We start from the raw sequence: 13932 nt of genomic DNA, 5'->3' as shown, positions 1-13932 counted from the left end.
CTATATGCCCTGGGATTAACTTCCCAGCTTCCATTCACATTTTTCTAAATGTGGGAGGTGGGAGGTTATAATTGTATTTCACTTCAGCTACTAAAATGGACCTTACCCCCTCTTAGGGGCAGGAAAATGACCAGAGATTGTTAAGAAAAATTCTAAAAATCGTGTCTAAAGAACTCTTAAAATCAATTTGAGATATTTAGCTCATCAAATTTTTCAAAGGTTGTTATACAATTGTAACAATTTTCTGATGGAGTCCATTTATCCTCTATGTGGCAATTTGCAAAGTCAAAAGTAGAAAAGCTATTTTTATATGGGCTTACTCAATAATACTTGTTCAGTATAGTTATAGGGGAAAAGCAACCGACTATAACAGTAGTTAGAACCCAGCACATTAAAATGATTCAGTGTAACAGAATAGTATGGAATGCATTAATATATGAACTTAAACCCACAAAATTAAATCTTAAACAAAACAATCAGTAAAATGCAATAGAATACAGAAATTTTTATAAAACATTGGAGTCTGAAATGCTTCAAGAATATAACCTCCAATCTCTTTAAAGTTCCTTGGGTTTGTTTGTTTGTTTGTTTGTTTGTTTTTAATTATCCATTTAGATGCCTATTGTCAGAAGGCAGAAGATTGGTAAGGGGTAGGCAATGGGGGTTAAATGACCTGCCTAGGGCCACACCACCAGGAAGTCTCTGAGGCCAGATTTCAACCCAGGACTTCCCATCTCTAGGCCTGGCTCTCAATCCACTGAGCCACTGAGCTGACTCCGCATAGTGAGAGTGGGTTTTTGGAATCACAAATTTGGCTAAAGAATTACAGGGAGTTGAATTTTTCCCCTGACTCTCAGGTGAAATAAATAAAAGTATCAGTGCACTCAAAAGATATCCTCTTAAAGCCATGTGTATAAATTCCTATTTGGAAAAGTCTCTTCCTTCTTTCCCTCTTTCTCCCTCACTGTGATCTCCTGCCCCCAGTCCATGTGGAGGCTAATTGTAGCCTAAAGAAAAAACAAACACCCCTATTTTTACTAGCTTATGGAAGTGAGTCTGAAGACACATTATCTACCAGCAGCCTGGGTCCTGGGGCTGGGCCTGGGGCGATGAGCCATCTGGGTAGGAGGCCAGAGCTGCTGGGGCCAGGTGGGTAGAGCTGGGACCAGGTGAGCAAGAGAGAGACCAGGAGCCAGGAGCCAGGAAGCAGGCAGGCAGGAGCAAGATGAATCAAGAGGCTTGCTAAAAAGCCTTGGAGAAATGTGGCTTAGAAATCATTAACTAGGCTATCTTTTTTCTTTTTTTTAAACCCTCACCTTCCATCTTGGAGTCAATACTGTGTATTGGCTCCAAGGAAGAAGAGCGGTAAGGGCTAGGCAATGGGGGTCAAGTGACTTGCCCAGAGTCACACAGCTGGGAAGTGTCTGAGGTCAGATTTGAACCTAGGACCTCCCATCTCTAGGCCTGACTCTCAATCCACTGAGCTACCCAGCTGCCCCCTAGGCTAGCTTAAAAAAAAATTGAGACTTTTTCTCTCGTCCCTTTTGGTAGCCAAAACTGTAACAGTTAAATTAGTTTCTCTACTAAAAGGGTTTTATTTTTAGAGGTTTATTAAAGATTATTAGAAATCAAAGATAAAGAAAAGACAACACACGTGCCTAGGGCACATAGCCCATTCAATTCCACTTACTACATCTTGAGAGACACGTGTGCCTAGAAGCAGAAGCTGAGAGACTGATTAGGCGGTACAGTCAGTTTTAATACAATTTTGTTCTCAGCCCAGGTGGGGATTTTTGTGAGATTATAGGGAATTCTGGGAACTGCCAAAGACTTCTGGGAATTGAAGTCTGGGGTTCAAATCTCCATTTTTACAACAGGAAACATAGGTTCTATATTATATTAGGCTCCCAAACCACTATGTGACTAGGCTTAGAAATCTAAGAACCAGAGACAGCTTAAATGATTGGGGAACTATTGTTTCTCTTTGATGTAGCCTCCATCATCTTCTGATAGTATCATTGATGATACTCCCTGACATACCAATAACAAGGCTTTATTTAAATCTCCACATCAGTTAACGAATCTGAAACCATGACTTACATTTTGATGACCACTTTATCACAGAGGTCCATGTTGCTGAACCTATGTGCCTGTGCCAGAAAGGGATATTCCTCTCTTCCCTCTCCACCTGCCTGAGGACATTTTTCACTTCACCCACTCCTCTGCCCAGCAGCTCAATCAAGAGTGCTTCCTCCCTCCCCTATCTGGGGTAAGGGAGCAGCTCATATGTGGTGTGAGGGAATAGTTTGGGCACTTGGTCTCTTAACATTCACAATAACTGATACAGGCTCTTTTCTTTCTTTTACCTAGTTTATTCCCTAACTGGGAATTAATCATGAAAATGTTGGAACTCAGTATCCATCTCAATGCCTCCCATTCTCTCCCAGAGAGTCCAGACTGTGAGGGGTTCTTTTCAAGCAAGTGAAATTAACTCATAATGTAATAGTGTCTATGAGGTCCTAGGATAAATATTAGACCTATAATTTTATTAATACAAATGAACTCCTGACTTGGGAAACTCCTTCCATTAATTAATATAGATAAAAACATTATTAACAACTTAATTAAGAAAATTTCCTAAAACACTTAGAGATTTAGTGATTGCCAAAGATTATACAGACAATGTATTTCTTATGTAAGACTTGAACCCTGGATTCCCTTCTTATCCTGTGTGCCTCTTACCCATAGATTGCAAATGGCATCATATACCCATTATATATTGTCCGTTCAATATTTTTTTTAATCTTGCTATGTTATCAACATTTATTTAATCCTCTATACCTCTCTAAAGATGTTCTTCATGTAACATCAAGGGATTTAGAGCTAGGCCCCGATCTGATGGTTTATTTTCCTCTACAATTCATCATAGTCACATTTGTGAGTTTTCATATCTCTTCTTGCAAGCAGAGCAAAAATCAAGATGCAATAATTGAACCCTCAACCCTCACTCAGCAACTTTTTCACATCATTTTGTTTTCTAGGTTCTTGTACTGTGTGTGCACATGTGTGTTTTCACAAGATATGTGTGCCTATATACTATATACATATATGTATATGTATATACATATGTATATTCACAAATATATATTTTCTTTTTTCACCTCTGGGTAGGTTCCCTGATGGGAGACACAGCTATGATGGTGAGTTTCTACCCTAGCATCTCTGTGGCTGAGGGAGAGAGCACTTCTGGTGAATTTATCTTCCTCGTGGACCGCTCAGGGAGCATGAATTCACCACTGAATTTTGAAAAGGGTTCCCAGTTCCGCATATCAAGTGCCAAGGTACCAGCTTCTTTTCTCTTGACATCTCTCTTGCACATGCCTTTTGTCCAAAGTGCAAGTGGAACTTTGGGGATTCAGTTGATCTTGTACCATCGTGACCATTTCCTTCTCATGGGCTAAATCTGAATGGGACCACCTTGAGGGTAACTCACTGGGCTCAGAATCATGGAGGGAAGAACAGGTGAGAACTAAGTATCAGCAGGATGGAAAAATGACCCTTTTTTGGTAATATCTTCTCTGCCTTCTCACTCAGGAAACTCTGATCCTGCTGCTGAAGAGTTTGCCTCTTGGCTGTTATTTCAATATCTATGGATTTGGATCCACTTTTGATTACTTCTTCCCGTGAGCCTCTGGATAGTGTCACAGAGGTTGGGAGGAGGGTGGAGGTTGAAAGAGAAAACTGGGAGGGAGATATTGCAAAGGCTTCAGCTTCCCAGTTAGTGAAGAGGCAATAGAAGGCCTATCTTTGGAGTTGGGGGTTACGGGAGGGAGGGGAGTAGGCTGGAGGTCCTGAGACAGAGACTATCCCTCATGGACCTCTTCTGTGTGTGTATGTATGTGTGCATCTCAGAGAAAGTGTGGAGTACACACAGCAGACCATGGAGGAGGCTGTGCAGAGAGTAAAGTCTCTTAAAGCTGACCTGGGAGGGACTGAAATCTTGGAGGCACTGACGGACATTTACAGCAAATCCTGCAAACCAAACCACCCCCGGCAGGTGAGGGAAAGGGAGCCACAAGGCTTGCTTGGTTGATGGGTCCCCAGTACTAATCCTGGGTGCAGTCAAAGAAAGTTAGATCCATTGTAAGAGCAGAATTGGCAGGTTTAATGGAGTCTGTCCTCGCCTAAGAGGAGTCTCATCCCTTGCACTAGGAAGGAGGCCTTTGGTTCTCATCACAACTGAAAATTCACTTAGTGATTGATATCATTTGATTCTTGCAACCACATGGTGAGGTGGATTGACATGTTATTATCTCCCCTTCAGAGCTGGGCAAACTTGGGTTTGGACTGGCCCATGGCTAGGGAACCAGTGAAGTGAGAGATGACTGGGAAGCCAGGTCTTTGGTCCTGACACCCACATCCATCATTCTTTCTGGTAGCCCCCACTGCCTCTGCCCATCTGCAGGGCCCCAGTGCGAGGTCCCACTCACAGGAGCCCCTCACTGTGCTGTTTAGGAGGCTCTCACACCTCCCGAGTGCCTCAACGAACCACCTAGCTCATAGCTGTGATGATCAAACGAGAGTGTTTTTGTAGTGCTTAGCCCAGTGTCTGGCACATAGTAGGTGCTTCATAAATGCTTGTTCCCTGTCCTGCTCCCACACCCATGTCAAAATAGAGGTTCCTGGATCCTGGAGAGTCACCAACTCTGAGCAGGAGGAGAGGGAGATCAGGTGAACTTCAGGATGGGTTGAAGGCAGCAGCCAGAGCCCTTGGGAGGGATTTGGGTGTTTCTGTAGAATCTTTGGGTCATAAATTCAAGATCTTTCCAGTTGTACAAGTTCTTGTGTTCAAATCCTTCATCGTACTGGTAAATCAACTGAGACCTGGAGAGACTCAGTGACTTTCTAAAGTTCACACAGGTAATCAGTGACAGAAATTGGATTTGAATGCTGGCCTTGTGAACCAAAAATCCAGCCACTTTTTCACTAGAATAAACTACCTCAGGTGACTTTCTTAAGAATCACAGGATTTTTTTAAATTAAGAAATTAAAACAAAATTTCCCCACATATCTAATCCACTCCTTCCTTTCCCAGTGCTATAGCAGAAATCAACTGGCATAAGAAAAATCTATGCATAAATTATCTCTTATGTTTCTATTTATCATTTCTTTCTCTGGAGGGGGATGTTCATAAGTTATTCTTCCAATATTAATTCTGTAGCTGTATATAATATTCTCTTAAGACTATTCATTTCCACTTTCATTATTTCATGTATATCTTTCAAAACATTTTAGTCTATTCATCATTTCTTATGACATATTAATATTCTATCATAATCATATACAAAAGTTTGTTCAACCTTTCCCCAATTGATGAACATCCTCTTAATTTCTAGTTCTTTGCCACCACAGAAACAGCTGCTACAAATATTTTGGAATGTATAAGCTATTTTCCTTTTTTCTGCATCTCCTTAGATAATAGACTCAACAGTGTTATTGCTGAGTATGAGGGTATACAGATTTTTATAACTCTGGGCATAATTTCAAATTGGTCTCCAAAATGTTTGGATCAGTTCACACTTCTACCATTTCTCCCCATCCTCTGCAACATATATCATTTTGCCCTTTTATCCTTTTAGCCAAATATGTCTGAGAAAATATCTCAGAATTGCTTTGCTTTGAATTTCTCTAATCAGTGCTTTAGAGCTTTTATTCCATATACCTGTATAAGGCTCTGATTTCTTCATCTAAAAATTCTCTGTTCATATTTTTTAAACATTTATCAATTGGAGGATGGCTCTTACTCCTATAAATTTGCCAAATTCTCTATATATTTGACCTCTATCTGAGAAACTGTCCAATTTTCTGCTTTCCTTCTAATCTTTGCTATATTGGTTTTATTTGTACCTTTTTAATTTAATGTAATCCGAATTATACATTTGTTGTTTTACAATATTCTCTCACTTGTTTACTCATAAATTCTTGTCCTATCTATAAATCTGAGAGGTAATATGTTCCCTGTTCTTCTAATCTGCTTATATCTCCTTTTATGTCTAAGTCATGTTCCATTTTGATCTTATCATAGAGAACAGGGTAAATTATTGATCTATAAGTAATTTTACCAAACTTCTTTCCCTTGTCCTAGGAATTTTTACCAAATAATGAGTTCTTATCCCAAAATCTTTGATATATACTTTTGTCAAAAACACTCTTATTATAATCTTTTACTGTTGCTTGTTGTATATATGCTCTGTTCCACTGATCTATGTATCAATTTCTCAGCCAGTATGACATAGTTTTGATAATTAATGAGTATGGAAATCTGCCCATTTTGGATTTAATCAAAAAAGGTACAAACACCCATCTCACACACTGAGTGGGAGGTCTGTGACCCATGTGTGAAAGAGTGGGTGACAAATCAGAATGGACTGACTGCCTTCTGGGTGGTCCTAGAGCAGAGCATGGGCTGTGAATTGGTAGACATAAAGATTAAGGGAAGTGACATGAGAAGAAAGGTCTTTAAAAGAGAGTGGCAAGGGCCTGAAGGCAGTTCTTCTGTAAGTTCAACTTGGACTTCTACTTCTGCTGGAGTTCTATTGGCAGTTCTACTGGAGTGGAGAATAATTCTTCATTTAGAAGAGTGCTGACTGGACCTGTTTTTCCTGGTTACCCTGTTCCTTTGAACTGACATGTGGTGAGTATAAATGCTGACTCCCTTTCCCTTTGCCTTTCTGGAGTCACTAGCCTCTGGAGAGACCCATCATCTTGAGATTCTATACCCTTGACTGGGACCTCTGAACTCCTGCCTGGCTCAGAGGAGGCTGGAGCAGCTATCTCTTTTTCTTCTCTTTCTCTCTTCTCTAATATCTTCCTTCTTTATTGTAAAATAAACTACCATAAATTCCATTCTCACTTTAATAATTCATTTGGGGTTTAGTAATTAAATCCCAGGTGACCAACTAAAATATTATTCAGTCCAATCATAAATTTAACACCTTATATTAAACCATTCTTACATTCCTGGTATAAATCCTTTTTGGTCACATAAATCAATCACATTGTGATATTCTGTTGTAGTGTCCTAGCTAGTATTTTACTTGGTATTTTTGCCTTCATACTGTAGTAGATACTGCTATTAGGGGAATTATGGTAATGGGAAAATGTTAAAGCAGTAACACCAGGAAGCAAGCTAGGGGAAAGACTAGATCTTGCAGTCCTCCCCCCCCCCCCCCATTCCCCCGCAAACTACTTCCAATTCCCTTTCAACTGTTTTGAAATGTTCTTCTCAGAAATGGTAAGCTTAAAGGTTTCCCCTAATCCCACAATCAAATCTTTTTACTAGAAGGTCTTTTATTCTTTTGAATAGAGGAGATAAGGTGAGGGGGAGGGAGTGAAAGGAAAATAGCTCTCCCTTGTTTTATAAGTTATCCTTGTTGATTCATGATTTTAAGATGTATTCGAATTCAGGAAATAACATTATCTTTCCCTAAGGGGAGATGTTGACCACTAAGGCTGATGGGTTTCTTCTGAGCTAAACCCAAAAGTCTTCTTAGCACTCAATCAATGACCAAAGAGAGAGTTTGTCTTCCACCTTCTCATCCAACATCCAGAGAAGGAAGTCCTTTTCAGCCAGCTCAAGCTGCTTAACTGCTTTTTCCCAAGATTCCATGGAACTGTCTCCCCATTTCAGTTGATTGGCATTTCACATAGTTCTGATCTCTCTTTTTGCAGATGCATTTGTCACTTCTCAAAAACTTCATTTACAATACTCATTACTGAAATTGGTCTATAATTACCTTTCCGGGTTTTTGCTCTTTTTGGATTGTGTGTTAGTACCTTATTTGTTTCATAAAAGGAATTTGGTAGGACTACTTCTTTACCTATTATTTTAAATAATTTACTTATTATTGGAATTAGTTGATCTTCAAATTTTAATAGAATTCATTTGTAAATTGGCCCACTCCCCATGCTTTTTCTTAGGAAGTTCTTTTCTGGCTTGTTCAATTTCTTTTTTCTAAAATAGGTTAGATATTCTATTTGGTCCTCTGTTATTCTAGGCAGTTTATATTTTAGTAGATATTCTTCCATTTCACTTATAGTGTTAAATTTGTTGGCACATACTTAGGCAAAATAACTTAATAATGTCTTTGATTTCATCTTCATTAATAGTATATTCCCCCTTTTCATATATAATGCTAGTGATTTGGTTTTCTTCACTCTTTTTTTGTTGATTTCTTTCATAAAAACTATTTCTGCTTTTCTGCATTTAACTATAATGTTTTTATGCCCTAATCTATGGTAAATATTTTTAAAGCTACCAGGTAGCTCTGAGAAAAAAGTACAGTTCTTTCTATTCCTGTTTAGTTCTTTCCAGATATCTATCATATTTAGCTTCCATAAGATTCGCTTTATCTCCTTGATGTTTTTTCCTATTTATTTTTAGTTATCATTATGTAGTTCTAAAAGGGTAAGGCTAAAGTCTCCCATTGTTATTGTTTTGTTATCTGTTTTGACTTGTAACTCACTTAGCTTTCCCTTTAAAAAATCTGGATATCATAACATTTGGTGCACCTGTGTTTAATATTGATAATGCTTCATTATCTGGGCAACCTTTTAACGTAGTATAATTTACTGGTTTATCATTTTATTAAATCTACTTTACTTTAACTTTCTTAGAGATCCTGATGGCTAACCCTGCTTTCTTTGTAACAATGAGGCATTATATATTCTGCTCTAGCCCTTTATTTTTATTCTATGTGTAAATATATATATATATATATATATATATATATATACATATATACATATATCCCTTACCTTCCATCTTAGAATTGATACTATATATTGGTTCCAAGGCAGAAGAATGGTAAGGGCTAGGCAATGGGGGTTAAGTGACTTACCCAGATTAACCCAGCTAGGAAGTGTCTGAGGTCAGATTTGAACCCAGGACCTCCCATCTCTAGGTTTGCTTCTCAATCCACTGGGCCACCCAGTTGCCCCCATGTGTCTCATTTTTAAATGTATTTCTTATAAACAATATATTGTTGAGTTTTGGTCTCTTATTGATTTAACTATTTGTTTCCATTTTATGGATCCATTACATTCACATTCAAAATTATTTCTAGTTATATATTTCCCTCTATCCTATTTTACCTCAGTTTCTCTCTCTCTCTCTCTCTCTCTCTCTCTCTCTCTCTCTCTCTCTCTCTCTCTCTCTCTCTCTCTCTCTCTCTCTCTCTCTCTCTCTCTTCCCTTTGGTACTATCCCTCCTCATGAGTCCAATTTCTTTCCAGTCCTCCTCACCCCTTCCAAGATTCCCTCACTTGTCCTCTTTCCTTACTGTCCTAGTTCTAAATCAACCCTCCCTTCTAAAGGTCCAAGAACCAGAGGATCTTAAACTTTAAATTTACCTCAGAGGTCATAATCCATATTCCAGTTGAAATTTTATCTATAACATTGCTGGCAAGTGGCCATGGAACCTCTCCTTGTAGACCCCACAATACCATGGAATATAATAGTGAGGCGACCTCCTCTATAGTGGGGCAGCTGCCATGGGCTGGATCAGGAGAGCCCTAGGCTGAGGAGCCTGACATGCCTCTAACTGGATACATGGCTTCTTGTCTCCCTCTGCAGCTCTTTGTCTTCACAGATGGAGAAGTTTGTGATACAGGTTTGGTCATTGCTGAAGTTCAACGCCACAGCCAGAATCACAGGTATGATTTTCAGAATTCAGCTTCTGATACTCATTTACTATGTCTCTAGGCCTCAGTTTTTTCATCTGCAAAATGAGAATTACATAATTAGAATCTGCTCCCCAGAACTCCAATTCCCAGCATCCCACTTTCATTCTCACATTATATCCTTACATTTTGGAGATAAAGTTTGTGTGTAACCCCATCCCTCTCTCTCTGTTTGAGAGAACGTGGCTGGGAAAACTTGTCTTTATTCAGGCTTTTACTTTTTGTTTTTTATTTCTTTTACTTCAAGTGATTATTAATAAATCTTATAAAATATAATACTTGGAGTTATTGGATATTAATTTTAACCTTCAGAAGTTTGGACAAGATTGTCTCAGAGATCCCTTCCAGCTCTCCATCTGTGTTTTTGTGATTATGTTCTGTAGATAACTTGGTGCTTAAATAAGGACTCTGATCCCTAACCAGGTCTCATCCCTTAAACTATTTGTACTCTATTTCCCCAGTGAACCAGGAGTCAGGAAACTTGTTCTAAAACTTTTTTGACCAGCCTACTCTGCTCTTTTTATAGGTGTTTCTCTTTTGGAATTGGAGAAGGGGCTTCTACCAGCCTTATTAAAGGCATTGCACGGGCATCTGGAGGCACTGCAGAATTCATCATGGACAAGGACAGAATGCAGCTCAAGGTGGCATGGTTCTCTTTTTTTGAAAAGCATCAGCTCTAGACTGAGGCACCAGAATAGCAACCCGAGCAGGGAGACTTCCTTTTTCCCATGTCCTGTACTCTAGCATTATTTTGTATCTAGGTGCTAGGGAAATGTGCGAGGGTGGGAAAGGTGGGAACTTTCTCTTTCTGGATCTTGAGACTTTGCAGCTCCAGATCTGAGAGCACTTGAGTCTGATGTCTGTGAAGCAAGGGTGACCTTACTGTGTGCTGAGGGATCCAGGAGGTTTTCTGGTCATGACAGAGAGGTACTTCAGGGAAATGAACATGAAGGTATAATGACCAAGTCTAGCCTCAGAGACCAGGACCTTTCCCTACTTTCCTAGAGGTTCTAGCTCTACAACTTGGACTTAGCTTCATTTTTCTAATGTAAGAATCCTACTACCCCAATTTTGATCTTTATGACCAAAAAAAAATGGGTGAAAAAAGCTGTGATATAGTCATGAATTTGGAAGAAGGTTGAAACCAAGTTTGTCACATGACCAAGAGGAGGAAATCTCTTCTCAATGTCCCTTAATTACCTTTCCCATCAGGTCCTCTCCCTTTAAAACCTACTTATCTAGAAATGCCTTTTTCTTCAAGTTCTGTAGCTTCCACTCTATTCCCCTAGGCTCTTCGGTCCCTAAAGCGAGCCTTGCAGCCAGTGGTCCAGGATATCTCCTTTACTTGGACTCTACCTCTTGGGGTGGAGACCACCTTGCTCTCCCCAGCTCCTACTATGATCTTCCATGGTCAGAGGTTAATTGTCTATGCCCAATTGAAAGGGACCAATGCAGTAAGTCCACATTCTTACTTTTATATACTATAGTTGTGGTAGCTAATGTCCAAACACTGTCTTCTTTTTCTACCAATGAGTGCACTTGTGGGGTTATCAAGAGGATGGCATGTGTAGGGGAGAAATGAGCACTCTAATTTCCTTTCCATCCTGGTATTTCCCTCCTTCCCTTAATGGACTGTCTACTTCCTGATTTCTTTGCTTATCTTATTTAGCCCAAAGGAGCAGCAGGTGAGGTATGTCTTCAGTACACACTCTGTGGTAATATTGTCAGGAGCACAGTGCCATTCTCCTTGGATCCCAAAGCAGATGACAAGTAAGAATCCTCACATACACACACACACACACACACACACACACACACACACACACACACACCCCTTATTTTTTCTCCTGCCTTGCTTGTTCTTAAGGCTTCTCCTTCACCCCTTTTCAGTAATCTTTCTCTTCCCTTTTTTCTTACCTGCTTTCCTTGGTTATTGAGGGAACTCTGTGGAATTAAGGGTTAAGATTGCCTGACAAGGTCTGCATAAGTAGCTCAGAAGATTCTTTCATTTCCAGACTTACCATTCACCGCCTGGCTGCCAAGTCCTTGATCCAGACCCTAGAAAGAAGTTCACAGGATGCTGCAGAAGAGAAGAAAAAAGTGGTGGATATCAGCCTCCAGTCAGGAGTTGTCTCCCCTCACACAGCCTACATTGCTATCAATAAGGAGCTCAACGAGCCCATTCAGGGGCCCCTAACTCAGAGGGATATTCCATTGGCTCATAGATGTCATGATGGGAGAAAGTTTCTGGGAGGTCAGAACCAGGATCCCCATTCCTTTAAATCCCTCTAGAATACGCTAGTGGATTTGAGCTCCTTGACTTATACTCTAGAAATAAAAGGATCACGATGGTATTATCTGCACTTTAATGTCTAGAAATCTTATGTGGTGTTTTGATATTTTGATATTGGAGTAACCTTCCTTCTGGGATGGGAGGAGAAAAGCATCATTTGGATAGAATGGACATGGAAATATTAGACAAGAAAGAAATAAAGGGGATCAGTAAATATTAAGCAAAAAATCTTATAGATTGAAACAGTCATAATTGATAGAATTGCAGCTATTTTATTCCTGTATTCCATATACTGCAGTTACATAGATGGATGTCAAATGATGTGTAGGTGACAGGTAAATGGGTATTATCTGACAAGAGGAGCTCAGGAACTCATTTGAACAATTGGCATAGGGACCAGTTTGAGAACTGCCATAACAGAAGCACTTAGGAGAGGATCTTATAATTAGAGAGAGAAAGTATGCCAGCGCCCATATCCCTAAAAGAATAGTATCCCCTTCCTCTGGAATTCCTGGCTCAGAGCTACTGAGACAATTCAGATCTGAATTCCTGTTTACTGGGTTTCAGTTCCTCAGAAAAATATTGGTGTCCCTCTGGCTGATTTACCTAGAAGTGCTGTCAGGAGTCTTCTTAGTGCAGATCACTGTGTGCCTTATTTTGTGAGTGATGAATGTGATGATGATGACCCTTTCACACTATCTGACAATGGTAAGATTCCTTCTTAAAGTTTTCTTTTGATTTATTCCACTGATAGCATTTTCTAATACTACCTACTCTCTCTTTTAAAACAAAATCTGCAATGTGTACAACTTCAGGGAAGTCTTCTTTTAAAATGTTCAGCTCACCCAAATTACCCCAGACAGCAGAGATTTGAAATCCTATAGTGATGAGGCTAGCTGAATTTTGTTTTACCCTTTTTGCACCACGAAACTCTTGTTCCAAACTATTCCTTCTTTGAGGCTTTACCTCTAAAAAATAACTAGGTAATTAAAGGAACTCATTTTGTTTCCATATTGCTACTATGGGTCTTGCTTTGCTCCCTTGTTCTCTAGGCACTTCGATCATTTTCCCACAAACATCTACTCCTCCTGGTGTCTGAGCATCAGCTCTTTCTCCCTCTCTCTTCTCTGTTCCATTCTTCTCTGGATTTTATGACTCTAGGAGAGGAATCTTGTTTAAGCAGATTGGCATCAAACAGCTACATCCTTTTCTAGGATCTGCTATTATAGAGGCATCTGTAGTGCTCCTAAGTATTTGATATGTGAGCTTATAAGGAATCAGTGGAGTTTATTAAGAAGAAAAGTAACATGGGCAAATTACTTAACCCCCATTGCCTTTTTGCCAAAGTCCTTACTGCTTTTCTGCCTTGGAACTAATACATAATATTGATTCTAAGACAGAAGGTGAGAATTTTAAAAAATTACTGATATCACTTGTTTTTAGATCACTTTCATTTCTTTATGTCTTTATATCCTCTTTGTTCTTCTCTTTCTGTCCTTTATATTGTAACAAAAGATAATCAATCAATACAATAAATGTGCTTGGCAATATGTGCAATATTCTACTCCCAAGAAAGGAGCCTCCATCCTTTCTGAGAATATTTCATTCTCTGTGATAAGCTGGAGAGTCAAAAAGCATTCTGCCAGCATTTTTACCTTCTCTTCTCGTAGGCAAATTATTTCTCATTTCATGAATGGATATATATTGGCATTGGGAGAAAGGAAGAAAGATGGATGGTATATTCTCACACTGAAAAATTCCTTTTACCTCCATATGTGCTCTTTTACCATTCCTTTTAGTTTTCATGATCAAGACTATTCATTGTGCTTTGTGTTGTTTCTTCTAATTTCTTTTAAGAGCTCAGTTTCTAATCCAAACTATACCAGAACATTTTAAAAG

General features: G+C 39.2%; 1 protein-coding gene across 4 annotated transcripts in view; it reads left to right on the top strand.

The window, feature by feature from the left end:
• Positions 1 to 13932, top strand: part of LOC100030199 (von Willebrand factor A domain-containing protein 5A) — a 35144-nt gene that overhangs the window by 18321 nt on the left and 2891 nt on the right. For 2 of the 4 annotated variants that reach the window (XM_007494596.3, XM_001379729.4), the window contains 9 exons: positions 3172 to 3341; positions 3595 to 3683; positions 3913 to 4057; positions 9634 to 9713; positions 10267 to 10381; positions 11030 to 11194; positions 11410 to 11510; positions 11756 to 11994; positions 12601 to 12741. In XM_007494596.3, coding sequence (XP_007494658.1) covers positions 3172 to 3341; positions 3595 to 3683; positions 3913 to 4057; positions 9634 to 9713; positions 10267 to 10381; positions 11030 to 11194; positions 11410 to 11510; positions 11756 to 11994; positions 12601 to 12741 — 1245 coding nt within the window. Of the gene's footprint in view, positions 1 to 3171; positions 3342 to 3594; positions 3684 to 3912; positions 4058 to 9633; positions 9714 to 10266; positions 10382 to 11029; positions 11195 to 11409; positions 11511 to 11755; positions 12120 to 12600; positions 12742 to 13932 lie in introns of those variants that run through there. The other 2 variants (XR_008911280.1, XM_007494597.3) reach the window with 2 other exon arrangements.

This window comes from Monodelphis domestica, chromosome 4 (assembly GCF_027887165.1).
Source record: "Monodelphis domestica isolate mMonDom1 chromosome 4, mMonDom1.pri, whole genome shotgun sequence".
NCBI classification, from domain to species: domain Eukaryota; kingdom Metazoa; phylum Chordata; class Mammalia; order Didelphimorphia; family Didelphidae; genus Monodelphis; species Monodelphis domestica.
Note: the sequence above shows the minus strand (reverse complement) of the source record. Positions and strands in the feature narration are given on the sequence as shown.